At 44.6% G+C, this 27,622-nt stretch overlaps 1 protein-coding gene across 5 annotated transcripts in view; it reads right to left on the bottom strand.

Moving 5' to 3' along the window:
* Window positions 1-27,622, bottom strand: part of ralgapa2 (Ral GTPase activating protein catalytic subunit alpha 2) — a 117,813-nt gene that overhangs the window by 20,536 nt on the left and 69,655 nt on the right. For all 5 annotated transcript variants that reach the window (XM_074661145.1, XM_074661148.1, XM_074661144.1 and 2 more), the window contains 10 exons: window positions 27,236-27,346; window positions 26,881-26,949; window positions 26,484-26,621; window positions 23,869-24,046; window positions 20,175-21,009; window positions 18,661-18,732; window positions 17,809-17,932; window positions 17,543-17,698; window positions 14,105-14,263; window positions 12,802-12,929 (listed from right to left, as the gene is read on the bottom strand). In XM_074661145.1, the coding sequence (XP_074517246.1) occupies window positions 12,802-12,929; window positions 14,105-14,263; window positions 17,543-17,698; window positions 17,809-17,932; window positions 18,661-18,732; window positions 20,175-21,009; window positions 23,869-24,046; window positions 26,484-26,621; window positions 26,881-26,949; window positions 27,236-27,346 (1,970 nt within the window). The remainder of the gene's footprint in view (window positions 1-12,801; window positions 12,930-14,104; window positions 14,264-17,542; window positions 17,699-17,808; window positions 17,933-18,660; window positions 18,733-20,174; window positions 21,010-23,868; window positions 24,047-26,483; window positions 26,622-26,880; window positions 26,950-27,235; window positions 27,347-27,622) is intronic.

Raw genomic sequence — 27,622 nt, 5'->3', positions numbered from 1 at the left:
TCTGTTTGAGACATCTAAAAAACCAGCGCGACACTTAAATTGCACGAAGAGCGTGCCAACTCTGGGTCATGCCAAATGGCTCTGATTTTAACCTTACGATAACGCTGCTCAGACGAGCGCTGATGAAATATTAAAACAAAATGAACAGAGGCTTTTGCAATTTTAATGATGCTTGTGGCATGTGCGGCAGAATAGCTGCGATGCCTTAACGCCGAGCACCTCTGTCTGCTTCCCCCGCCAAGACGTGCCGCGCACAAAGTCTCTTGTTCCTCCATTGCCCCCTCTATGAAAGGTTCAACGGGCCAATTAGGCTGCTTGGCCTTATGCAAAATGCCAGGCATTTAGTGGGAATGATAATGATTAGCGCTGGGTTGCATATGATCACAGCTGTGGTGAATGCACAGAGCAGAGAGGGTTAGTTACTGAGGGCAAGAGTGATTTCAGTTGCCCTCGTGTTTTCATTTTGGACATATTCCAATCAGTTCTATTGTTATTACAATGAGATATGAACTCCTATCTTAAAAATATGATATGGTCAGGCCAGGTTGTTCATATCATTTTGTCAAAATGATGTTGTTAATGATGCATTAATATGTCGTTATTGAGGAGCCATGAAGATGATGCAAATACTTTTGTTTTTTTCCATACAGTGAGGACTCAGCCCGAAAATAAGTCTATAAAAGTTACCGTCAGGTCCTTCCTAGGGCTGCTCAATTATGGCAAAAATCATAATCACAATTATTTTGGTCAATATTGAGATCACGATTATTTAACATGATTACTCATTGACTTTGGAAACATCATGCAATTAGAAGTTAAATGCATCAATCTGGTGCACTTTGAAAGCAAAATTAAGAGGCTAGATACGTATATGAAGACCTTTGTGCTCTAGTAAACAGTTTAATCATAAACACATTGGTATGAATGATGATGACACAGCAAAAAAAAGTCACACCCACACAGAATGGTAAACAAGAAGGGGTACCTGGTTCAAGACAGCGAAAGAGCACTGCTGTAAAGGAAAGGGGTGTGCTGCATTTCTAACACAAGACAAAACGAGAGCGTCATTGCAAACGGAATGCATAGTTGTTGGAAGCCAAAGTCGTTATAGAGTGCTCCAGGGATGACATATTTTTGTAGGCCAACCATGAAGTTAGAATCGCCCTGGTTCCCTCAACGAAAAAGACCCCATTGGGTTTTGGATTTATTGCAGAAAATAAGTTCTGTGGCAAACACACATTTATGAGACTTACACGTTTTGTTCAGCAACATAATCTTCACAAATGAATACCACTTAACGATTTTTAAAGTGTGAATGCAATCGCCAGACGTAAAAAGCTAACGTTAGGCTATAAACGAACTACACCACGGGCGTATGAACGCGAGTATACACAACGAGGCTGTGAAGACGGACGAGTCGGCGTGATGGCGTTTAGTAGTCTCATTTAGCCACTTGTTAGCAACCGCCTTTTTTGAGACACATAATTGCTTCAAAATTCACAAGTGGGGTATTAACTGACGTATTTTATATCGTAGAACAAAACGTTAAAATCTCTTAGACTTGTGTTAAACACAGACCTTATTTCAGGCATCTAACTAAAAAAAAACATTGACTTCCAGACGAGGGAACCAGAAGTGCTAAAATGCTAACTCATATCCGGGTTTTAGGACTCATTCTTGTAGCGTTCTATTGTAATTGAAATTTGATTAATTGCACCGCCCTAATCCTTCCCAATCTGAAAGCAAGTTTGTAGAGGTGTACGTCTGAAATTAATGTGCTGGGTGCGGGCCAGGGAAAAGGGGCCCAGCCTCCTACCTGCCGTAATTGTAATGTATAAGGAGTATGGCAAAGGGGAGACGTATATATGTATACACACATAAAGCATGCACGCAGACAGAAACCCACACAAAAAAACCTTGGGCAAAAAAGAAAATGGACTTCTGTGTTGGCAACAGCTTTTTCCTAATCCTCGCCCCTGGGCTATATTGTGCAGTCAAGCAGGCTATTACATGGCAACAATTAGGGGGACTGGAGCCCAACACCTGGTCGTCTCCTATTCTGGCCCTTCAGTGGCAGCTGACTGTACAGTCTCACAGCCAGGTGGCCCTCCTTCAATGACATTAGCTAGTCACTCCAGGGTTAATCAGGAGCCTGCCATCATCCAGCGGGCACGCATGGAGCCCCATTCAGAGTGGAAGCTTTTATAGAGGAGGAAAGGGATGATGGAGACAATGTTGTTATAAAAACTTGTTCAACTGAAGATCTCGGAGAGCCCAGATAATCAAAATTAACTCGGGGGTGGGAGGGGGGGGAGGGGTTAGGGCCTCTTGGATTCGCGGCCCAAGTCCAGTGCACTGCCTTGATTGGCTCAAGCGGAGCTCGCGGCACGTCAACTGTGCATCCTGCAGATTATAATGGACCTTTTCATGGGCGGACAAAAACAGATGGAGGAGCGGAAAGTGCTATACGTCCATGCAGACGGGTGATGATGTGGGGGGGCGGAGGGGGGGACTGGATTTCGTCAAAGTCGGCAGATACAAAAACAAGTGGGTGTAGCTAGGAGCGGCCCCGGCTATATCTGCCTGCACAAAGCCCCATTCCGGAGCCCCCTGGCTTGGAGATCTGAGGGTAAATAACGCTCATTAGAATAACAAAAGCTATAGATTTGTACCCAAATCAGCTAGAGTCTCATCAATAGTAATAAGGGGCTATACATAACTAATGAAGATGTGTACACTACATTAAACAAAGGTGCTGAGAGCTGTTGTGTATCTAAACATAGAGTGTTGGATAAGTGGATGTCTGCAGCACAAAGCTTTTTCTACATTTCATTACCATCATAATCATGTGTAGCATCAATCTAATGTTATACTGTACGACATGGATGCGTTTAGTTGTTAAGATAAGGGGATCCCACTATTAGAATGTTTTGTGCCTGCGTCTGCAAACCGACAATACTTTCCCCTTTGTTCGACATCAAACTCAATATTATATTACAGCCTGTTGCAGTGGAGAGACACAGGAAGATCTGGCCAATATTTCTCAGTGCTTCTCTTTTCAGCCACATCCACCACTTGACAATGAAACACAGACTATCAGTATTAACACATCAAAGGCTGCTTTCCCGTAAGAAGAGGCAGACAATGCACAGCGATGCATACTTAAATGTTTTGTTTTTGTTATTGCTTTGTTTTGCTGTGCCTTGTCTGTCAATGCAGAAAATTCCATTTAGTGCAAAAATGCAAATGCTGCGAGGCACAAGGACATCCTCTAAAAGAGAACAATGGCCACAGGCCAGCGGAGGAGCAGACACTGCCTTTGAACCATTTAAAGAGAGACATTAATGTGCAACTTATAAATAATCAACTAATTCCCTTCTTCAAAAAACAGCCAATTAAGTCTGTGACATTAAAAGCAAAGCAGCTTTATGTGAAAAGAAAAAAGAGCAATCCGAACAAAAAAAAAAGAAAAGAGAATTGAAAATGTAATGGCCATTTAGGGGACAAAGAAACCCAATAATGTCACAAGGTGTCCTCACAGGAGTCCCTAAAAATCCAAGGCCACATCAGAGACCGAGAGATTCCAGCGGAGAACGGTGAGTGACATTTCCCTGACATTTCCCAGCAGCATTCAACGCTGGGCTGTCTGGAGACGGGCGTCAGAAATATCTATGGATATGCTTGCATGTGACGGAGGCGTTAAGGGATGCGGGGTTCTTTCAGGGGACGCCTCAGCTCTGGGGCCGGTGATGAGGAGCCTGGATCCTGGGAGATTGAATGGTAATCACTGGAGCACAGATAATGGATGATTGAAGGCTCTTTCTACGCCGCTGTTGGATTTCAATATCAGAGAGGCCCTAGAATTGGGATTCTTATCAGGGGCGGTGTGTCAAACAAAGGAGAGCCGAGCGTGAAATATGGGGTCCAACTCAGGCACACGACCACGGCGATTAGCACAAGGATAAAAAAGGCCGCACAAACAAAGGAGGGCAGCTTTAGCCGGACAAAGGGCTGTCCACTGCCTTGCAACAAGAGACACGGAAGGAAGAGGGGACATAAAGGAAAGGAGCGAGTACTTGGTGGTAAAAGGAGGACAGGACAAGAGTTGTGCTGAGGCGGCTGAAAGATGAATAGTGACAGACCCAACTGTTAAAGAGTGTTCCAGATTCCCTGCTTCTGAAGAGGAATAATGGACCAGCAGGGATGAAATGCAATACACCCCGCCTCAAAGCCATTCATACACATCCAAACAAACACGCATTACCATTCACGTACACACACACGGTGGCACGAGGCTTCACATCTCTGCCAAGCCCATCACGAAAAAACAAAACAAAAAAAACACAACAAAATTATTCCCATTTATCCCCAGATTCCAAGCGCTACAGCTTGCCAGGAAAGCTCATTAACCCTCCCTTCAAGAACCCTGAGACAAAAGAGGGGAAAACAAAACATAACTAATCAATGAGAACGCACCCATTGAGGAGGGAGGTGGGGGGGGACGGGACAAGAACACGCATCCATTTGGATAACCTGAGAGGGCTAACAGCTTTTGCTTTAGTGTTGCGCTGGCTGGCAACGGGGCGGGGAAAGAAAGTTCATTAATTAAACAGGGCTAGGAGGAACAGATGGAATGGCTAGCTGGATGCTTATCACTTAAAGCAGACAGACAGGTTTTTTACACCCGCGCTAGAAGCAGCAACGCCACACATCAATCACCATGAACACGTCTTCTTAACGGCAATGCAGTCGGCACTAGTCCAGCGGTGACACTGGGGTCAGAGGACAGAGACCACTGACCTATTAGCAGGAAAGCTATTATAGCAATTTCTTTTTTTTTGTTGCTATCTAGCGACGAGTTTTGTAGTTGTTTTTTTTAGCAGTCTTTCCAAGAGTATGGTCTTGATGAGTGTAAAGTCATTCCTTTACATATTAGTAGCCAATCTGTGATGATTATTCACTGTTGGGCCTACATGTTCAAGTGTATGCAAAATATAATAAATGCAATGAAAGGCATGCTATCCTCTTTGTCTGTTCAATCTGTGGGAATTTACTCTATTGAGCCTTAAATCAGTAGAACTAGGAGACTTTTCTTTAGCGGCAGCAGTATGACAACACAGCATATAAAGAAACAGAGATCAGAGATGTATGACAGGTATCAGTTAGCTATTAAATATATCACATTTAAAATGAATTAAACCAATTATGTGTATTTTAGCATGGTATTTGTGTTGCAATGCTTTCTGCACTTTATTTTGAAATATAAGCTTGTGTCAGTAGAAAAAGACGCTCAACCACTTGTAATTTCTATAACTGATGACATGTTTTTCATTTGTGATTTCAATGCCTTTAGAAATGAGCATAAAGGTGCCTGAACTTGAATTTTCAATGCACTTTCAGGATGCATGCTTTTGTTTACATGTAAAAAATGAAACAAAACAGATCTGTATTGTGTGCAAAAATTCAAGAATCTGCATGAGTAAGAAATAAGTTATATATAATATATTCAAATATAGAAAATACTGATATGCCTTAGAATGGATAAAAGGTCAAAATACATAAAACCATTTACACTATTGTGACGCTCTTGTTTATGTTATTCTGCTTGATACCCAAAGCCTGAGTTGGGGATGGGACGGGGAAGACGACACCACACAAAACTGGCAGTGTTGCTGGCTTTCACTTTGCCGCTCGCAAACACACAGATGTCAGACATGAATGCATAACAGACGGCGAGAGAAGGGGAGGGGCGTGAAGGGTGGGGGTTCAAGTTTAAAAATACACAGAGCATGACAATTTTTTGGGGTTACACTATGCTTTGCAATTTTTCCACTAGTGCTGGTATAAAAGTACCTGTTTTGTCATTTTATGTAACATGTAAAAACTAGGTTATTTTGGCAGCTGAAAGCTCCCTGACACCATAACATTGTTCATTAATAGTATATAATCAAGTGAAGGAAAACAATGTGGAAAAAAGTTGAATTAACCCAGCTGGACTCAAATTACACTTTAAAAAGGACCACTTCTATTATTTTGGCAAATACAAAACAAGCCTTATTTCTCAGAAAGGTTGACACAAACAGGACACATTGTGCTCACAAATGCATCCCAAACACACAAAACATGATGGTTCAGTGATAACCAGAGGCACAACAAAATGAAAAAAAGCAGCTTCCGTATACATACAAACACGAAACGCACTAACAGGCACAACAGTTTGACACCAGCAGTGTGTGTACGCTACCCCAGGCGGGGCTCTGGGTCCCTGCTGTTGGCCGTCTGGTTCCACGCCTGCTCTACCTGTGTTTAAAAGGGGCGGCCCCCAATGCTCAGACCTCAGAGTGCAGGCTGGGATGGGCTGGGCCCCCAGGGCTTTCAGGGTGTGGGTGCCATGCAGCGGACGCCTTTTGTTACAGGCTGGGTGGCAAGGGGAGGAGGAACTAATGTGGGGGGGGGGGGAGAACGGAGAGGGAAAAAAAATGAGTAATGCTATGAGTCATTCTGCATTAGCAGCAGGGGAGGGAGACAGGGAAAGGGGGGAGTGGATGAGGGAGGGGAGAAGGGAGAGAATACTTTTGCATGTTGTATGAAGCTAGACGCCATATGCCATCCGAGCTGGGCTGCCTCCTGAGTCAGGGCTCTTGGTTTGACAGGCCTGTGCTTGCCCCCTCCTCACCTCCCCAAAGCTGCCCCCCCTTTCTCCCCTAACTAACACCCTCCTCCCTCTAGGCCTTCCTGGGCTCCAGCAATGGGCTGGGCAATTGCTTTGGTTGTGCATGGACTACGCTCTGTGTATTTGTGTGTGTGTATGTGTATGTGTGTGTGTGTGTGTGTGTGTGTGCGTTGGAGGGCGGGGGGGTACTCAGTGATCTGAACACATCGGACATTGTCGTGAGTCCCGGCAGGAACAGCTGGTCAGCTGGAGAGAAGGGTGGGAGGGGGGGTAGGGATAAGGAGGGGGGGGGGGAAAGAGATGGGAGGCAGTGCGCTACACTGATAATGGGATTAGGTTAAAACATTCAGTGGGGGAGAGACCCCCCCCCCCCTCCTCTTGGTGTAGCCCCCCAAATACTGCGTAAACTCTCAACCGCTCTATCAAAGCCAATGCCAGCCTCCGCCCAAACCACCTCGGCCAACTCCAAGCAGGGACACTTCAACTCAGAAATGGCCCCTAACCCAACCCCCCAACTACCTACCCACCAGACGACAGCCAACTGCCTTCAAGTAAAAGGCTTGTATCCAGTAATACGGAGGCACTAGTAGATTGTTAATATACAGTACATTGCACGACATGTCAAGGTGCTTTATTAAGCAGCCCTTTAAGAATTTTACTGTATATTACTTGGCGCATTTTTACAAGACCTTCTAGTTGGTCAGTCCTGTTTTTCCATAAACAGGAAGTTGGCTAGAATATACTCATATCAGCTCAGACCATTACATGAAACCAACACATAATGACTAGCTTGGCGTCTCACTGTGCCCAGTCAAGCACTGTGTTCCACAGCGATATAGACCGCTGAGTATTATCTATGAGACTGCCGACAGTTATGGCACAACAGCTGGCAAATTAGACCTATCAACGATGCTAAATAATTCATGTGAGACAACACTAACATGGCAGATCCTATTCATGACATCCCATCATGCATACGGGCGCACTTTCATCTCCGCTAGGTGAGGAATCTTACAGTATACAAAAGAAACGCGCCGCCGTCGGACAAAGACACAGTGAGAGTGGGACAATAACTTGCTCAGAAGGGGTGTGAGAATATGTCATTGCCAATGCAGTGACTGTAATAATTATGATGGCGTCTTGGGGTGGGCGGGGGGGGGTGCAACAGCACACAAAGGAGCGCATACAGGATATCATATCCATTATGTTTTCAGTATACACCCGTTGAAATTATGTACATCTCGTTTTGGCGTTCAGGAGAGCTGGGGGACTGTAGATATGCTCACATGAGCCTGTGAGGGAACATGACAGACTTTTCAGGGTTCCACTGAAAGGATCAAGCCTTCCTCTCTTCTTTCTGCTACTGCACACACACACACACACACACACACACACACCACCTAAAAGCCTGGCTCGCATGACTGGCGATGGGCAGAAACAGATTATGGTTATTGATCGCTGCCTGGAGATGGATCTGTGTGTGTGTGTGTGTGTGTATGTGTGTGTGTGTGTGTGTGTGTATGTGTGTGTCAGAGCAGAGGATGGGGACTGAGGGCAGTGTGCAAAAAAAACTATTGATTCCGTCCAGTAGGGAGGCTATGTCTCTGAATCAAGGTCAGTTCCGCACTGTCTCACCTATTAGAAACTTGCCGTTTCCCCAACACACACACACACACACACACACACACACACAGACGGTCTTCACCCTTAACAATACCCCCATCACAAAGAGTGATGGACGCCACATCAAACTCAAGTGCTTGTTGAAGAGAGAAATGAATCCCAGCTTCTGGATGAAGACATTATTCTACAGTGACAGTATGAAGGATCTTCACCGTACAGTAAATGGCAGCAGACGGCAAAGCCATTCGGTGACAGGCTGGGTTCAGGTGACACAAACAAACTCACTGTGTCTCCCAAGCCAATATGTCATACACCGTGTGTATGCAGAAAGTACCACCAATAGAGGAACAAAAATACATTTACTTACTCTACTCTGTTGGTGATTAAGAAAAAAAAGAAAAAAAAAGAATGGTGGTTTTATAAAAACTTAAAAGGGAAAATTTGCCATCTTTTGTGCGAATGTCCAATCAGTGTTGATTCAATGTAGTCAATTGAAGCAATAAATTCCTCAGTGCGTGCTATATTGACCAAGAAAGCGGAGTGGAGCCGTGACAGCAGTGCCTACAAGGGATGTCATGATACCAGAAATTTAGTAGTATTTAGTAGTACCAATACCGGTGAAATTCCATGATTCTTAAAACCAATTTGATAAAACACAGTATGTACTTCAACATACACTCCTTTATTACCGTTTGCATACTGGTTTTTGTTAGGAAGTTAAACAGATCATATTTCCCTCTATTATCTATTTTATATTGCTGTGAAAACATCTCCTTCAAACAACTGGATTTATTCAAGTTTCTCGCCAAAAAATAGAACTGATTCGTTGTTCACAATGTAGCATTATAAGGGAATTATAAGTGTGAGTTTACTGCATCCCAAACACATTTTCTATCGTCCACGGGACGCCGTTAGTCTCTAGCCCTGACTGGAACAAGGAGTACCGTGACGTTTCCAGAAATTTGGCATCGACTTGGTACATAAGTTATCGGTTCTCGTGGCATACCTAGTGCCTACATGTACCAGGATGCATTGCGCGTGAGCTTCTGACACCCAGTGTCCCCGTAGGCCGTATCCTCTTGCACGGTTGCATTTCTTTAGCAGTATACTGTGGCTCGAATAATTACGGCTGATTAAAAAACACACCAAAACACCGTAAAATGCATCCTCGTCGATAATGTCCCCTGCACTCATATTTTGGGATGCCATTTTTCGCTGTTGGAAACGTAGCTAGTTTGCAATACAAGTAAAGAGAACAAAGAAGTTCTGTTTTTGAGCAGCATCTATAGAAAACCCACTGACTATGCAGGGAAGTCCAAACTGAAATAACAGCCTGTTGTTCTTCGTCGCATCCAACTACTTCACTGTCACTACAGATTTTGATTTCTGTCAATATAGCACGCACTGAGGAATTCATTGCTTCAGTCGACTACATTTACCATCAACACTGATTGGACATCCACATAAAAAGGTGGCGAATTTTTCCTTTAAGTTGTTTTAGATTGAACATTTTGCGGTCTCAATTATTCAAAATGCCGCTGTGAAGGGCGGACTAGTTGCAGACAATACACTTAGAACACACAAAGCCAGACCAGCTGCATTTTCCATCAGCCATATAAATAATAGATGATACATTATGAGTTGTCTGCGAGACACTTGTGATATGATGGTCTATGAGGCTGTGGTTGTGTCTTCTCGACAGAAGAAATTGACACAGATTCTAACTGACAATGAGAGCCGGACCCTGTACAAGAAAACAACTACAGAGATTTGACAAATCCGCACAGTTCAGAGATGGAAGAAAATGAGAGAGGAGGAGACGGAGGATGTGGTGGACTGGGGGGGGGGAGTATCTATCTGAAAAACACTCTTATAGCCTATCTGTGTATTTTCTGAAAATGTTGCTGGTGGTCATTTTTCAATATCAAATCCTATTAGCCTGAGAGATCCTGTGAGCGTTGCGGCAGACTGCTGGAGTCCTCTCGAGCCTTGTGACAGATCGAGAGAGGGGGCCACAGCGCCATACTGGCCTTTTATCTGGACACACAGGGGTCATATAGCTTCTCTTTGAAGAAATATTCAACTAATTACCTCGGAGAGTGGCCTCACAGGCAGAGAGCAGACTGTGGATTGTTAAGGCATTGTGAAGGGGTAAACTAAGGATGAGGATTTTCCATCTTACACAAAAAAAAAAACCACACACATCCCAGAAAAAAAAAAGGTTGGGTCATTGTTCCAACCTGTGAAAGATAAAGAGCCGCATAACCGGAGAAGATGGAAGAATGACGACTGGAGAGGGAGAAGTGCAAAAGGCTGGTGTAATACAACAGCAAATCCAATACTGAAAGCATATAAAAGACTAACTCCACCTGCCACTCGAGACTTTCCTTTATGGTTTATGCCAGTGCTGGACATTGTGTCAGTCGGGACATTCCCTTAAAATCTAAAAAACTTGGTTATCACATGGCATACACCACACCAGTGTTGTAGTCTAGACCACCTAAACCGAAACCAAGTCATGACCAAGACCAAAGTGTATCGAGTTTGAGACAAGACCAGTGCGAGTCCCACACTGCATGACACACTTAAGATAAAGTGTGGAACATGCAAACCATTGGCAGTCCTCACACTGATCTGAAAGATCAACATTCCTATAAAACACCCACAGAAAACAAATGAAGATTCAGCGTCACTCACCTCTATTATTGCCTAATATACTGTATATTTGTGTATGTATAGTGTACCATGAGAAATGTCTAGGAAAAATAATCAAAAGGCCTTACAGAGGTGAATTTTATGTGTGGGAATTTTCCTGTATTTTCTATGAGCAATTATAGTAATGAGGTGAACAAATAAAACAGGCACAGGCATTTTAGTGACATCCCCGCAGTTGTGGTCTTGACCGGTTTTAAAATAAAATCCCAAGTCCTATTTGTCTGATACCGAGTGAAAATGCGGTTGATTCAGAGACGAGACCTTCAAAAAGCGGTCTTGAGACCAAGACCGCTTTTAAGTACTACAACACTGCACCACACGTAACATTCTCATTCATTAGTTTATACATCGCTTCTGTCCTCACAAGCTCTCAAGCTAGACAGAGAAACAGCAGAAAAAAAAACAGACATGCAGATACTCATGCTGGCAGTGTGCTTTGCCTGGCACATTCATTCATCTCCTCTCTTGGAGTGTGCGAGGCCTGGCAGCCTATCAGTGCCAGAACTCCAGAGGCAGCGCTTATCTCCTCTCATAGATCATGCTTTTGTGCGGTCTGCTCCTCTGCTAAGGAATGCCAGGTAAGGCTTTTGAGGCCCAGCACAGGCCTGGTACTGTCCCACCCATCCCCTGAGGCTCACAGAGGCAGGCAGGCAGGCCTGTGGCTGGCCCCCCTCCGGCACTGAGAGTCACACTGGGCTAATTCACTTGGCGTCGGGTAACAGACATCTGTCACTCAGGATTCCCCCGGGGACACACAGACAAGGCCTGATATAGGGGTGGGGGTGGAGGTGGGGGGGCCAGGGGATGTGATGCACTGTGCAGGCAGACACATACTTACACACACCAACTGTAAACAACACACACAGGGTGTGATGTAGCATAATTAAAGACCAAAAGTCAAAACAAGGACTTTATAATAATTAAAAAAACAACAACAACTTTGTCGAATATGTCAACGTCTTAAAAACAATAGAAACTAGCCTTCCACCCAAATGAAACCTCCTCGGGGGAGGTTTCTATAGCAACCGCCAGAGGGGCAGCGTGGTTCTGGTGAGGCGGTGCCGTACATGCTGTCCGAGGAGGAGCGGGGCGTTAAGGGAGATCAGGTTTCCCCCTCCAGGGGCCATCCAGACTCTGCCCCCCATCTCACCCCCCAACTCTGCGCTGCTGGCATTCACATGCTAATTCATCTCCATTGGTGATTACACTCCCTTTAAACCAACTGACAACTACAGCTGGAGTCAGGCTCTTAACGGCACACTGTCGGATGGATGGGCGGAGGGATGAGAGCGAGTATGTGTGTGTGCGTGCATGTGTCTGTATGCACTTGTATGCATTTCTTGTTGAGGGTGCTCTTATTTTGGCTCCATAAAACGGTAGGGATAGATGATGACACGTTATCTTCGCTCCTGCCCAAAACAGCCTCACGCAACCACCCATGCTGCTCCAGGCTGTGAAACAGCCCCGGCCCTAATAGCTGTATGTAAATCAGCCAGCCCATAAAGATCAGTGTCAGCGCTCAGCTGTGTACGTTGGCTGACGTGACAAGCACGCCACATGTCTCAATGAATTTACCCAAATGGGCCACTGGTGGTGCGGGAAATTTAAGCTCAGTGGTGTTATACATCTAATGAAATCATCATAAAATAAATGCGTGCTCATAACCTTAATGGTTTCGGCTTTATGGGTAATCAGCGGCTGACTTTTTAAGAAATTGTTACATTCCTCTGATGATCCATGCCCGTATGTGAACAGTAAATGAAGCAGAAGGCATGAGGAGTAAAGGATACAAGCTCTGGTAGAGAGTCAGCCGGGACTTGACAGCTCTGCTGGCGTTGATACAGGTGGCCCGCACCAAGCTTGGCAGCAGCGTGCCAGTGATGATGGCGCCATTAAACAGAGGCCCGAAGAAAGGAACCTGGGGAAGTTAAGAGAGAGAGAACAAAGATTAAGAACATGATGCATCAAAACGTCCACATTGATCTAAAGTTCATTTGTGTCCCGGCATTGTATATGTAAGCACCGAAAAATTAGAAAAAGGGTTGATTAAAAATCTTTTTGTTCCTTTTTTTCCGTTTCTCCATCTGTTTAGGGCAAGGGTTCAAGTTGAAATTGGATTTTTACCTAACTTTGCATGACAAGCACACATATCTAATGTGAATCAATGTTAGGCAAATGAAATTAAAATGACAATCAATACTAAACAAAGCCCTCATATTGAGCTACCGAGCAAATACAAAGGGGCAATATGCATTTTAGCGGCAGCGTGTGAGTGTGTGTGGGTACACGCGTCTGTTCATGCATATTGGAAGGGGGCCCTTAATCACTGGAGCTCAATGGTCGTTGACCTGGAAGTTGACGTGAATGTCAAAGTCTCCAAAAAGGTCCTGCTGTCTTCAACTTGGCAGTTCAGCTAGTATAATAACAAGTCAAATTATACAATAAACGGATTTTAATCAGAAATGATACAGACCAATTAACTTAATCACCTGCTATACAACGAGGATGACATTGTGTAAATGTATAACATCAGAAATCTGAGTAGATAGCTTTACAGGTTCTTGAATGTGGAGGCAGTTAAAGTTGTAGAATTTTGGAAAAAGTTGGAAAATATTGTGGCTATTTCTGAACATCTGAAGGCAGCCGAATTTCACTATCCTCTGGAAGGCCACACACATCGAGTGCAGTACTTCAGAGTAGCCAAGATGAAAGCTAGCCAGGAAAGGATAGTAACCATCTCTGAGAGCACATACCCACAGTGTGGGTAATAATGCACAGCTGGAGTAGGGGAAACTGAGATCCTTCAGAGAGAAACCATAACAGGAAGGACCTATAAAACTCACGGCAAAGTCTGAATAGGATGCAAGAAGAAGGGCCTGCTTGAAATCATGAGCAGAGACTGGAAATTAATGCAGTGCTGAAAATAGCCTGAGTGTTTTTTCTTGCTTATTGTGCGTGGAAACTAAGACATGTTAGTATAAAAGGAAAATAAGTGCATATGCAATAAAAGTAACTTCCCGTTTCCAATGAATTAATCCATCTTGTATGCGTATAGTCAACGATAGTCTTAACGAACTGACTGCAGCTGTTTACCTGTGTTTTCTTCATGATCTGGATGAAATACATGTGGTTCTTCATCGGGTAGATGATAATCAGCACGTCTCCGAAGTCGGTTGGGATGATGCCACGTCGGTAGTCCCGGGAGTGCTCCGACCACACTATGTGTACCTCGTCATTTCCCAGGTGACGCAGCTGCCAACAAACAAAATCAGTCTAATCAAGTGCCTGGCGAGTGCAGGTAATTTTCATCCCTATGGTGATGATGACAAGAACACATATTTAGTGAGATTAGGACATGTCGCTGAGTTTATCCAGTCAGTACCTTCGGCCCACACCCCCCTGAAGGCTGAGGAGTGAACTGAGGTATAAGAAGGGGATAATAAAACATTATTTACTGTATGCGTCCCAAAGATAATTGCAGCAGGTGCGAGAGCAAGGTGACTACTTACAACTAAATCACAAACTTTGTTTGAAAACAATGGTTTAAATAGGGGTCTGGGCTCGGGGTTTTGACTCTTTTTATAGCTTTTTTCATTACAAATTCAAATTGCGAACACAAAATGAACGAAATTGCGCATTTCAAAACCAAATAATTCAAATCCAATTGACTTTCCCTATCAGAGATTAAATTGCTTCCCATTTCCACTCTATTCACAAACCCAAATGAAACTGGGCAGGACAAGAACGTATACTTAAATGACGGGAAATTGACTGATGCTAGATTGAAATAGGTAAACAGCTTCCACCTTTCCCAAAGTAAAATAAAAGGGACACATTATATTCTCTAACAAGTGTAGATCACTTATGCCTCATTTCCATGGCGTGGTTCGGCTCAACTCGACTCACTTTTGGTAACAGGTCCTTTTTCTCTACTTGGTTTTCCATTGCGGGTAGTAGCTGGCAGCCCAGTGATGCTTTCTGGGGTATCATGGACACTGAAAAGTGAGCCTCTACTCAGAAGAAAACATCTGCCAATGTACTGTGGGCCTAATGAGCCATTAAGAAACATGCCCTCGCCACCAAAAAATGCAATTAGCACATTCTATTATAAGCCCTTAATTATGGTAATACGGTAATCTTAAACAAATCCACGGCATGCTGATTACTGGAGCTCGCCAGTTCAGTCTGTCTGTCCAAGGATCAGCAGGTACCAACCAGGTCAGTCACTGGGACGATTTCAGAGAAAATGTTGAATATGCATTCGCGGTAGACAATCAACACTGGGATGTTAATTTGGGTTAAGATATTAGCATTTGGATGAGCTTAATCACAAGTTTAATGAGGATGCTTATGCTCTAGTCAATCATCCTCTGCACCACTCTATTTACTCCCTTGTTAATCACATCCAAATGTTAGAGACTTCTTTTATAAAACGGGATTCAAGTCAAAGGCTCTTGTCCAATTAGCCCTCTTTGACCTCCCACCCAGCCAATGGGCTTCACACATATGGAGACAGTGGACCAGAGGACCCCAGAACACAAGAGGCTCCTTATAAAAACAACCTGCAGCAGCCCAGTTAAGCTTTCGGTGCCTGGGGGTGAATGTGATAGCTAAGGCACCCGTCTATCTTCCCTCCCTTTCACAGACACACACATATACGTGCACGCGGTCTACATGGCCTGACCCCAACCCTGCAGGTCGTTTCTATAACCGCATTACTGAAGCCAGCTGCTACTGCTGCAGCCTGCACTTGCCCTAAAACCCACAATTGGATTGAGGAATTCATGGTTTTCCCTCTTTTCTTTTTGGTTTAGCAGGGTTTTCTCCCCCCACCCCTCCGCCCTTCATCGTCTTCAAACAGGCAATCTGCCCAGCAAGAGCTCCCCCATCCGCCACTCCCCCACAGTATGCCTCTATGGTTACAGGCAGCAAAGTGAGTGACAAAGTGTTATTTTTAAATTGACAGGGAAACATCCTACTTGGACACAGACGAAGCCCGTTTCTCAATCCAATTCTTCATACCGCTTTCTCTTTCTCTCTCTGCCCTGCCATCTTTTTGTGACGCATCCATGCATGCATCCGGCATTGCCAATTTCTGTTTCAGCCTGTGGCTGGTGTGGAGATCCGTGCAAGGTGAGCTTGAGCAATTACAGAAGTTCCCGGTGAAATGGATGGAAGAGGAGTGGCAGCACACTCCACTCTGGGCATTGCAACCCCTCCAGCGCCTCACTCTGGCCAACCAAAGTCAAAATCTTTACTCGGGCTAACTAATTTTTGCGGCCACTAAGCACAGGTTCAGGATGGGTTTGGAATGAGTAGGGGGTTATTTGTGAAACGGAAAGGAGGGGAAGGTCTGTGGAGGACTGGAGGGGGGTTGGATATGAGGAGAGCCTGATGAATTTCCCTTCTCAGCAGGGCACTGCATGAGAAGATTGGCAGCACGGGCAGGGGCCTTGCGGCTCATTTCTTCGTGCTAACTGCTACTGGTGCACTACAGCTCAGAATCCCACTGCAGAACCCAATCGATCGCTCCTGTGGCGGCAGCAGGAATTGGATAAAAGGATCCTGCCGGCATCCGGCCGGCGCCTGCCCTAGCGGGGAGAGCTAATGGCTGAATCCAGGCCCTGGTCACAGCACACAGGGAGGGGGGCAGGGGCTAGCAGAATCATAGTCATTACCGCAGCGGCACATGCCCTCTCTTCACTCACGCGCCTGCGACTCTCTACTCCTCAGGCCTGCCTGGCCAGGGTCACTAATCAATGCCCGCACTTTGGAGTCACACCTCCTGATCACAGCTTAACACAGAGCTGAAGGCTACAACAACATACTGCTATGGGCAGGCAGGACTGTGTAGCCATTTCACCGCATCAAACAGGCAAAGCAGTATTTTCTACTTATTCCTGACATACTCTGGATTTGAGGTGTGAAATTAATAACATACATATTATAATAATCAGAACAGAATGCTACAGGAATGAGTCCTAAAACCCGGAAATGAGTTAGCATTTAAGCACTTCCGGTTCCCTCGTCTGGAAGTCAATGGGTTTTTAGTTAGATGTTACAAGCTTAAGAGATTTTAACATTTTGTTCTACGACATAAAATACATCAATAAATACACCGGTCGTGAATTTTGAAGCCTTTATGTGTCTTCAAAAAGGCGGTTGCTAACAAGTGGCTAAATGAGACGTCATCACCTCGACCTGTCCGCCTTTACAGCCTCGTTGTGTATACTCTCGCTCATGTGACCGTGGTGTAGTTTGTTGACGTTAGCTTTTTACTTCTGATGATTGCATTTACGCTTCAAAAGTCATAAAAGTGCTGTTATTTTGTGAAGATTATCTTGCTGAACAACACATGTAAGTATCATAAAGGTTTATTTGCCACAGAGCTCATTTTCTGCAATAACTTTCTAACTTTCTGGTTGGCCTTCGTCATCCCTGGAGCACTCGATGTCATAGACGGGCAGGAATTGTCAAAACTTATTATAACACAGTTAAAAACAGATCATAAACATTAACCAGATTTTTTACCTTTTTGGTGAGGCTGTCATCAGAATCAGATGGCATACGAGTGGAGACGTGGAAGATGGCTTCCACGGTGGAGGTAGCGTAGTAAGGAGCTGTTACACCTGTGCTGCCATTTCTCTGGAGGCCACCCATGAAGCCGCAGTGTGTGGCCAGGTCCACCTGAGGGATACATGTACAATTCAGTGTGTTCTGAGCATGAGTGTGTGCATATTTAGGCTGTATCTGTGAATATGGAGCGAGTGTTGATTTGAGGGTGTGGTTGTCTGCACCTCCCATCCCAGTCCAGACACAAAGTCTTCATAGGCCTGGCTGCCGGCGCTGTTTGACAAGATGGAGCACTTGTCCTCTTGGCCTTCTCCGATGTAGAACACAGCAATCTTGTGCGTCTCTCGACTACAGAACAAAACATACAGTAGTCAATATTAAAAGAGCAAGAACACAGCAGCCAATTTTACAAACACAACAGAACTTGAAAAACCTTCTCTCTACTCTGGCCACTTCAGATGAAAATGCTTTGAAATGCGAGTCCAGTGACTCAAAACACTACACCTTGCTTATCAAGGTAAATTGTGTGTGAGTGTAATTGAGTTGTTGAATAAAATCAGGAGAGCAGAATGTGTCTGTCTTTTTCCACTATCTCTCCGGCTCTAACGTGATTTAAAAAAGGGATGGCAGCAAAGGCCCCCGTCTACTTTCCCTGTTGCCATGGCAGCACATCATGCTGGGGTAGATTTAGGGCACTTTGCATGCTTGCGCACAGGTTGTTTTTTTCGCCCAACCGAGTCTGGCCATCTGGGAGAATGAAGTCCAGTCCTGAGGGAAATCTTTAATAAGCTCCTGTCATTAGCAATGTGTGGTGTACTTATTGATTGGACTAAGAGACGCAGTAAGAGAAGGACAGCAAGAGTGATAGTGGGAGACTTCCAGGGCTGTGATCAACAGGAGACGGTACAAATTAGAAAGATCATTGGGGAAGAAGGGAGGGAGGGGGCAATATAATCTGCTAGGAGCAACTGTATGATTAATAACCTGGGTTCATTTCACTTACGTAGAAACAGATTTACCATAGGGCTACAGTGACAGTTTGATGATTAGCAGATTGAATTTATAAAAGGTATTACCACTGCCTGGAATCCAAGTTCTTCAGTTCCCGTAAGAGTTTGGAGTTTTTCTTCAACAAATGGAAACTTTTTCTGTTTGACAAAAAACAGTTGTCAATTAAAGGTGATATTTTCAATTCTGTATATAAAAAACAATTCAGGAAACAGCCATTTGAAAAAGTGGTATAATCTACTAGCAAAGTTTTGTTTTACAGACAAGATTGACAAAGGCAAAAAAAAGGCACAGGTGCAAACAGCAATCTCCTACTAGCTGTGTACGTGTTGCACCATCACCATTAAGAGGTGTAAGCTTTTAATTTACGGGGAAGCGCGGCAAAGATGTTGCTCTGCGAGCTAGACCTTAGTGAAAACAGCTGGGCGCTTTTTACCCCACGGAGAGGAGATTAAGACACTGTACTCTAGACTCCACAGTGCTTTTAACTTTGCTCTTTCTCTCTTTGAGTAACGAGTCAACAGCTGAGTTACTTTGAGGATGAAGGAAGTAACTTGGGTCCAAAAATAGTATTAGACTGCAGAGGTTAAAGGTATAATATGCAACAATTTGCTAAAAAACAATGTATAGACGTAGACAAAAATAATCCCTCTCAATCACCACTTAAGCCCTACTAGAAGTGTGAGGCGGTGACTGTTTCTGCAGAGATCCTGACCTCTGTCTGTATTTTCTCTTTTCTTCTTATTTTGCTTTACTCGGGACACTTCTGGGCGTCTGCAAACAGCCTTTAGGCCCCATGCGGGGTTTTAACCCCAAGCTAATAACAGCGCGCAGGGTGTGCAGCCCGTTCAGGTGATCAAATATTGCCGCTTTGTCACGCCCCTTGGTTTCTGACACCGACTCACAAGTCCCCCCCTGTTAGATACAAAGCGGCCGTATTTCACGGATGAGAACGGGTTGTGTTTTGTGTTCCAGTGATCCCCATACTCTTCTCTGTGCTGTGAGTGCAGCTATGATCGTTGTGTGTCTGTAGTTTGACGAGAGCAGCGATAAGCCACAGCCAGCAGACAGGAAACCTGCATTTATTCAAAATCCAGCAACTCTGCACCTTCCCGCAGAGTTGAGTGGAGTTAGTTGTGTCTTTTAGAACGTAACTGCTAAGGAAACAATCAGAAAATAAAGTTTTATTTCTCCGATTTGCTGCTTTGTTCTCACTAACGCTGCTCTCTCTCTTCAGTCACTCTATAGCTCGTTCGACCATCGCTTCTCTCTCTCTCTCTCTCTCTTTCGGCTTGTTGACCTGTGGAGGTGTGGCCAACTTTGAATGCAGTGTGTTTACAAACAGGAACCGGCAACAGTTACATATTATACCTTTAAAACACAGTTTCTGTGTGTTATTCTTTCTGTCTTACTGGTAACATTTAAGATGTGGTTTGCAGACTGAACGATAAAGAAATACACTGAGAGACAAATAAGCAACAGACCCCTGTATGACTTCTTACAACCTCCGTTTGTCTCATTCTTCTTCTAGTACAGTGCACACCAGACCAGTGATTATAGCCAATTTCAGTTGCTAGTGTACCTGCGGTCCCAAGAGTTCATGCCAAGGTCATTAAGCAGCAGCCGGCAGAAGTAGAAAGGAGCTTTTGGTTCCTGGTGGGAGGGTTCCCTCTGGCAGGCGGCTCGAAAGCTTAAATCAGCGTCCCACCTCCTCACTTGCTCTTCCTCCTGCTGAGTCTGACGCAGAATGGCCTCCAGGATGGCGTGCTCTTGCTCTAGGTTCATGCCGTGGGGCGAGGAGGCCGGCTGGTTGAGCCTGAGTTGTGGCTGGGGCAGGCATTCTGGGCTGCTGTGGCCCAGGTCCTCCAGAAGCATATCCAGAATGTCTACCTCTTCCTCCTCGCAGCAGTCAGAGAGGGAGTCCGAGACGGAGCAGTGGTTTTTGTACGGCCCCTTTGTTGGAGAGTTGGGCTGGTTTCTGCTGTGAGCGACAGTAGTGGTGGCAGAAAGAGGGCGATCAACTGCTTTAAAAGCTCCTGCATCGACAGAGTCTTCCTGGGTGGTGCAGTAGAGGATCGCACCATCCCACGAGTATTTGCCCGAGATGTCCCGGACGATGACGCGCACTTGGGAGGAAGGTTGGGGGGGCTGTCCAACAGTGGGGGTCTCGGCGGGGATCTGCAGGTAGGACACCAGCGTGCTGTCGTTGAAGACGAACAGCTGCAGGTTGGGGCTTTTGAAGACCTCGGAGGACAGCTCGGACGACTCCACGTACGGGTTGTCGTGGTTCTCGCTCACGAGGCTGTGGAGGAGGGCCGGGCCGCCGCTCAGAGGATGATGGCCCAGATGGTTCACCAGGTGTGTCATGACCATCCGCGCCGTCAGGGGAATCAGCTCCATGTTCCGACGTCGCTTTTCTGGCGGAAGAATGAGGGCAGGGAGATAAAAAAAATACAATCTCTGAAGGAAAATACATGCGAGAAGGTGTAAAACGTGGTCAACGGTTGAAGTTACTGATGGGTTTAGGATAAAGCTGCACACGGGGCTGTCTTTTATAATACGCACACTTTGCTAACCATATTTCAAAAGCCCTGCATACATGCTATCATCTGTTAGCTCTTCTTCACACAAAGCCAAATCTCATTCATGATTACTAATAGGGGGTACTTTATTCATTTCTCACAATAGCTTGGCCAGCACACCTCTAAGTAGGTAGCATCTAATCATGAGAGACAACTTTGAAAAGCCCATTGAGTCTCCTTACAATGGACAAGCGTTGAGACTGGCTGAGTGCTAATGAGAACCACCGTCTTTACAGGCTGCTTAATAGGACTCTACTTAGTGAATTGCATTTATGTAAATGCACAGATTTCTACACCCAAGTGAAAGGCATGCCGTGCTTTATTCCGCAGTGATGTGGGGGAAAAACAAGAAGATGCACTCTTGCATTGTGACAGTGCTATCAATACCATCATCCCCCATCAAAGTGGAGAAAGCTCTTTAGAAAGCAGGCCAAGCTGCATTAGAGATGCACTGGCCCCTTTGATGTGACTTGATCAATATGAGGTGGGGACATGAATATAACTAGGCCGGCACTCTTTGGTTTGCCCTTTTGATAGTGTTTTGTTATTTCTACTAAGAATCTGTGCAGCTGTGCACCAGAAGAGCGGAGATGTGGTGAAATTTTCCAGGCAAAAGCTACTGTTTAAATTTCTTACATTGTTTCAGTAGACTGCACTTTGTATTCAGGCTCTGAGGACTTTTCAGAAGTTGAGGACACGAGGGAGACAGAGAGAGAGAGGAATACATTGCCTAATGGAATCACAAGGTCACAAAAAAGAAGGAAAAAAAAAAATCACATTTTTATCTAAACCCCATAATGGGACTTCTCTCTAGGGCTGAGTACTAATGCGAACATCAACCCTGTGATGTTTGATTTCCTTTTCATACTTTTAATCAGATTTTGACATTTAATGGAGAGGCTCCAAATGGATGGGCTACTCGGAGTTTGCTTTTCCCTGTAATCCTTTTTGGGATTTTTTTTTTTTGGGCGGGGGGGTTTGAATATGTCTCTCTGTGGTCTGTCAGAAGCACAGTAGGAGATGAAATGAAGTAGTGTGTCAAAAGAAGTAATCGGAGATAGACGTCTGGGGAGAAGCTATGATGTGACAGAAGACAGTTTTTATTCTCTCACACATCCATGCATACATACATACACATACTATCCACCCAATATGTCGTCACTTTATCTGCCAGCCCGGTGCAATCACACAGTAGGTGGTAAAAAGTAGGGCTGTTTCACAAAATGGAGAGGATAACAGCATATGTTAACCATAAACTGGAATTATTTGTGTCACGCTGGGACAACTGGGTCAACTATGTAACACCCCACAGGCCAGAGGATTTCATTTTTTACAACTCTATGATTGTATGATAATGAAAAGATCACTCCCTATTTGTTCATACTGTTGGTGATGTTTGTTTTTACGTGTATAACAAATCTTAAAATACGGCACTTTAGACAGACATGGTTGGGTGGTGTATGTATACAGGATCTGTAAATTATGCCATGTATGTTTGTTGCAAAGGGTCAATACAAATATAATAAAAAAAAAAAAGTAGGAATGCACGATTTAAAATATCTAATTGTGATTATTTTGAGTGATATTGCGATATGATTTGTGATAGTAGTGGGTTTGATAATTTTTTCCTCATTATTCTCATTTCATTGAAAAACTTAAAATGAGTATGGTGTGACTTTTGCAGGGATCTGTACCAAACAAAAATGTTTTCTTAAACCTGCAGTGGGCAGAATGTTTTTGGCATCATTGGGCAAAAAATCCATAATAACCTTTCAGCATATTGTAATTTAATTAAGTGCTCTGAGAGATAATCAGTTGCTGCACTTCCTCATGGCTCAAGGCTTTAAAAAAATCGAGCCTGTGACAGGAGACTTTGGCCATTCACAGGTCATTTCAGAGAGAGAGCGTTCCTATTGGCTGTTCATTCAACAGAAGCAGCTCTCAATCATTCGTGAACAGTCAAACTAGGCAGTGCTGATCAAATATGAATTAATATTCTCTTACTGTAATGCCTATTTCTCACCTCAGATACTTTCAGAAACATCTTGTAGTGTACCGTTAAGCTGTAAAATGAGAAAGTTTGCTCCGGCTGGTTGGCGGTGCTTGGTATTTCCTCAACTGATCTCAACATGGCTGCCGCGTCACAAACTTTCTCATTTTACAGCTAAACAGTACACTACAAGAGAGAAGTAGGCATTACAGTAACAGAATATTGATTCATATTTGATCAGCGCTGCCTTGTTTGACCGTTTGATTAGGGTTTGCGAGTGATTGACAGCTGCTCAGAGACGGCAAGGCTGCAGCTCGGCTCTGATTGGTCTGTGAAATCTTGCAGACACAGGAGGACACAGAGGCACATTATTTTTTCAGATTATCTGTCTCATGCACTACTGTCAGGATATAGTGACCATTTTATAAAAATAACTGTTTTTTAATCATATTTGCTCTAATTCTACCCACTGCTGCTTTAAGTCTGTGGAATATGATGTGTAGGCCAGGACATCTCTGCACCTTGTGAATATTGAATTTGAAAATGTTATTTTGACACACATTTCACCTTTAACAAATATTGTGATTTACTTCTCATCCTGCGATTTGAAAATTGCTGTGGGCCATATAGCGTTTTGGATAAAATTTGGATTAATTGTGCAGCCATAGTAAAAAAGGGGCATTAGGAAGGCTCCATGTCCTTACCCTCGGCTACGGTGAGCAGGTTGCCGAAGTCGGTGGTGGTTGTCTGGGAGGGTGGCGGCTCGAAGCTCTTAACCTGACCCAACATGAGGTCATAGTCAGTGGACAAGTCTGACAGGCTGAGGAGGTAGTGGCTCTGTTGGGTGTGCAGGGTGGAGCCGGACACACAGCAGTGCAGCACCTGAGGAACAGTAGAAAAAAAGGCGTCGGTGATTCAGATGAGCCTGGGTAGTTGTCTACAGAATGACAGTGATAGGCACTGAACTTGAACTTTGATGTGTAAAAGACATCGTCCTGTTATTAGATATCGTCTGGTGAGACAATGCACAGTGACACTCCTGCAGGCCTGCTCTACATTGACATGATCCAGGAGCATATGAAAGGGGAATATATGGTCCATTTACATCATAAGGCAATGGAGGGAGGGAGTGAGGGAGGGAGAGAAGGAGAGAAAAGAGGGGTCTTTATTGCCACTAATCCATTTCTCCTGTGATGTGTGAGTGTATCGATCTACATAACAGATGGCAGAGCATCCGTTGGCAGGGCTAGATAAGGCGCACTGGGGCGGTTGATTACAGCATTGGACAGGTTTACACTGTTTGATTTAATTAAGACTTTATCCCTGCGCTCAGCTCCCACCACAAACATGCACGCTCGGCCTCACACGCAAACACACCTGTACACCGTATAAGTTGCGCGGAGGTAAGGTGCTGCTGCGTACGAGTGGGTGAAACATATGCCTAATGTATGTAAATGAGAGGGGGGCCTCTCATTCAGAGGAGAGCAACTTGGGTAAAGCCATGCAAAGGCTAATCCCATTCAGTACACACATACGCTCAGAGTTGGCTGAGAGACGCTCTGAGAGGCAGGCTGGCCCTGCCATCTGAAACAGTATTGTGTGGGGCAATGTAGACAGTATGTGGATGACTCTACCGAGCAGACCTCTGGGTGCATTGGGGGGCTAGGGAGGAGGGATTGGAGGCTCCAAGCTGAAAAGACCTGAACCAAACAGCTGCTACACCAAAGCCCCAAAGAGCTTCCTCTGTGGAGAGGTGGAGAGACGGAGAGGGAGGGGGGAAAAACCCACAGCTGTGCTTGACAACTAAGTGACTGCACTTCGCATAGCAACAGTTCCTGGAAGGTAACACACACACACACACACAGTGCATACTGTAGTTAAAGGGACACATATCGTATGGATACATTAATACGCTTCTGTATGTACACACATATCTCAAATAATAAAAACGCAAACAGAGTGTGTACATGCACCTATCCTCACACACACACACACACACACACACACACACACACACACACACACACACACACACACACACACACACACACACACACACACACACACACACACACACACACACACACACACACACACACACACACACACACAGAGGGGTGGTGCAGCTGGCTGCCGAGGCAGGCTGAGAGAGCAGATGGAGAAGCTTGAGCAGAACTCCAGTGAACCAATGAGGTCTAATGCAATGCTGCTTTTTACATCGATCTGCATGCTGTTAGTCACCAAAAACAACTTTTTCCACTTTTCTCTTCATCTCAGGACAAACAGCATGACGACCTTTTCGTTAGCCGGGTCCGTGTTTAATGGTTTGGTATTTAATAAGCCTTTTGAAATATAAAACTGTAATTAAAAGAAGGTGAAGCATGACAAAATGAAATGGACACACCCTGCTACCTTGTCAGTGACACTGGCCAAGGATGGAATAAAAGGGAGATATTTTCCATCAGGGAAGCTATTCTCTGCTTTGCCATTGAGAATAATTAGCAGCCAAGGTGTCCGTGGAAATGTATAGATCGCGGTCTTGATATTGCGTTAATATTGTCACACCTCGTGACGCCTTGCTTAATATATTATTTCCAATGAAACCCGGTGGGGCTGTGTCTTTTGTGTGTTGATAGACAACCAATCACGCCTAATTGTCTTTGCTTTCATAGCAGCTGCAGTCGCTCTCATATTAAGACATATTCCATTCAAATCTCCAGGACAAGCGTTTATAGCCCGAGCTTATCAACTGGACAAAGGGTCCTGTTTGAATAATTGGACCATTTCTTATCAGGGGTGACATCCTTACAAAGATCTGCCGTTGACCGCATCTGCCCAGACAGGAGGGAATGAATAATACCTCATTCATTTGCGCCTGAAGCTTGGCCCTCATCCTCAGGGTCAGACCATAAAATAAAGGGTTAGAGGCACAAATACAGAGATTGAATACTGCATATTTTGCCTGTTTTAAAAACATGCAGTAAATGCTACTACAAAGCAAAGTTATAAGGGTTTCCTGCATATGATAAATGCCAACCGCATGCGTCAGCTACGGCGGGGCGCTTCTATGCTGTTTGGCCACTATAATGTTAAATGAAGCATAGTCATGAGGTCACGGTGGAGGTGAGTCTAATTAAAGTGGCATGTCCATTTGGTGGGGTGGGGGTGGAGGGGTCAAAGCTGAAGTTATTGTGTCTGTGGGCGAAGACTTTGCATGTTTCAGGAGATATTGGAAAGCAGTCAGTAATAAAAAGTGGCCAGGTTTGTTTGTTGTAACTGAAACTTTCAGCTTCTCCCAGTTGCTAGTGAGGCTACCCACCCTGTAGATGTAGTCTAGCAGCGGGGCCTTGTGGGATGTGTGGTCCTCCACCGAAGGCATGGTGATGGGTTCCAGCAGCAGACTCAGGGGAATGGCCATGCACCAGTCCAACAGGCAAAGCAGCAGTGATACCATCAACTAAGGAAGTGAGAAACAAGTTTGGTCGTCAAACAACAAAACAAAAATTATATTAATACAGCAAAAAAAAGAGCTGGACAGTTCCTGAGAAACAACAGGTAATAGATGAGAACTGCAAAGACGGAATATACAGAGATAGAAGGAGGTAAGGAGAACAAATCGCTTCAGTGGAAACATTCCTCTGCAAATGCACCATTCCAACATGATAGATCAAGGGCCTTTTAGATCTCAGCCTTGTCCCCTCCTTTCCAACATGTACCTTTTTGTCTGCTTCCACCGTTGAGTGCTCCGCGCTCGGCAACAAAAAGGCTATTGTGGCCACAAAGATCTGTGTTGGGGCAAAACAAGGAGAAAGATAATTGGATGACACACTCCCATTCATCAGCTGAGTCAGGGCCGTGTGCTAAAATGGATGTGATGCCGCGGGATGCGGAGTGTGCACATGCATGAGTAATGACTCATGTAAGAATTGCATTTAAAAGCTTAAGTGACTTGATAGGAATTTCGCACTCAATTTCTTACTTATAATATGTTCTCACAGGCCCCTAATGGCTACTGGCAATTTAACTGTGTGTGTGTGTGCGCGCATGTGTGTGTGTGTGTGTGTGTGTTACCTCAATGATTTTCTTAGGTAGAGTGGGCTCCAACCTCTGGAGATGTTCCCAGTGAGAGATGAGCAGCTGAAACACGTCACAGGCCACTTGAGCCACTGCTTTGTTCCCAAACTGGACAAACAAGCAGATAAGAGGACAGGATAACAAGTGGTCGACAATGCAAAGGATTCCTTTTATAATGAGCAGCGTATGTAGAGAACATGTTTTGTCATGTTGAACCAGTATTTTTCTGTTATACATGTACATTCTTGCTATAAACAGATACCGTATATGCATATGAATGCAGATAAATAAATTAAAAAAAGCTAATAAAGAGCTAAATCGTTGTCAGGTGATAGCCAATGGGTTCCGAGATTTTGGCCAATGTGTTCCTGCCTCTTTTGCTCT

This window comes from Sebastes fasciatus, chromosome 15 (genome assembly GCF_043250625.1).
Source record: "Sebastes fasciatus isolate fSebFas1 chromosome 15, fSebFas1.pri, whole genome shotgun sequence".
In the NCBI taxonomy this organism is placed as follows: domain Eukaryota; kingdom Metazoa; phylum Chordata; class Actinopteri; order Perciformes; family Sebastidae; genus Sebastes; species Sebastes fasciatus.
The sequence above is the reverse complement of the archived record's forward strand: the minus strand, read 5'-3'. Positions and strand labels throughout refer to the sequence as shown.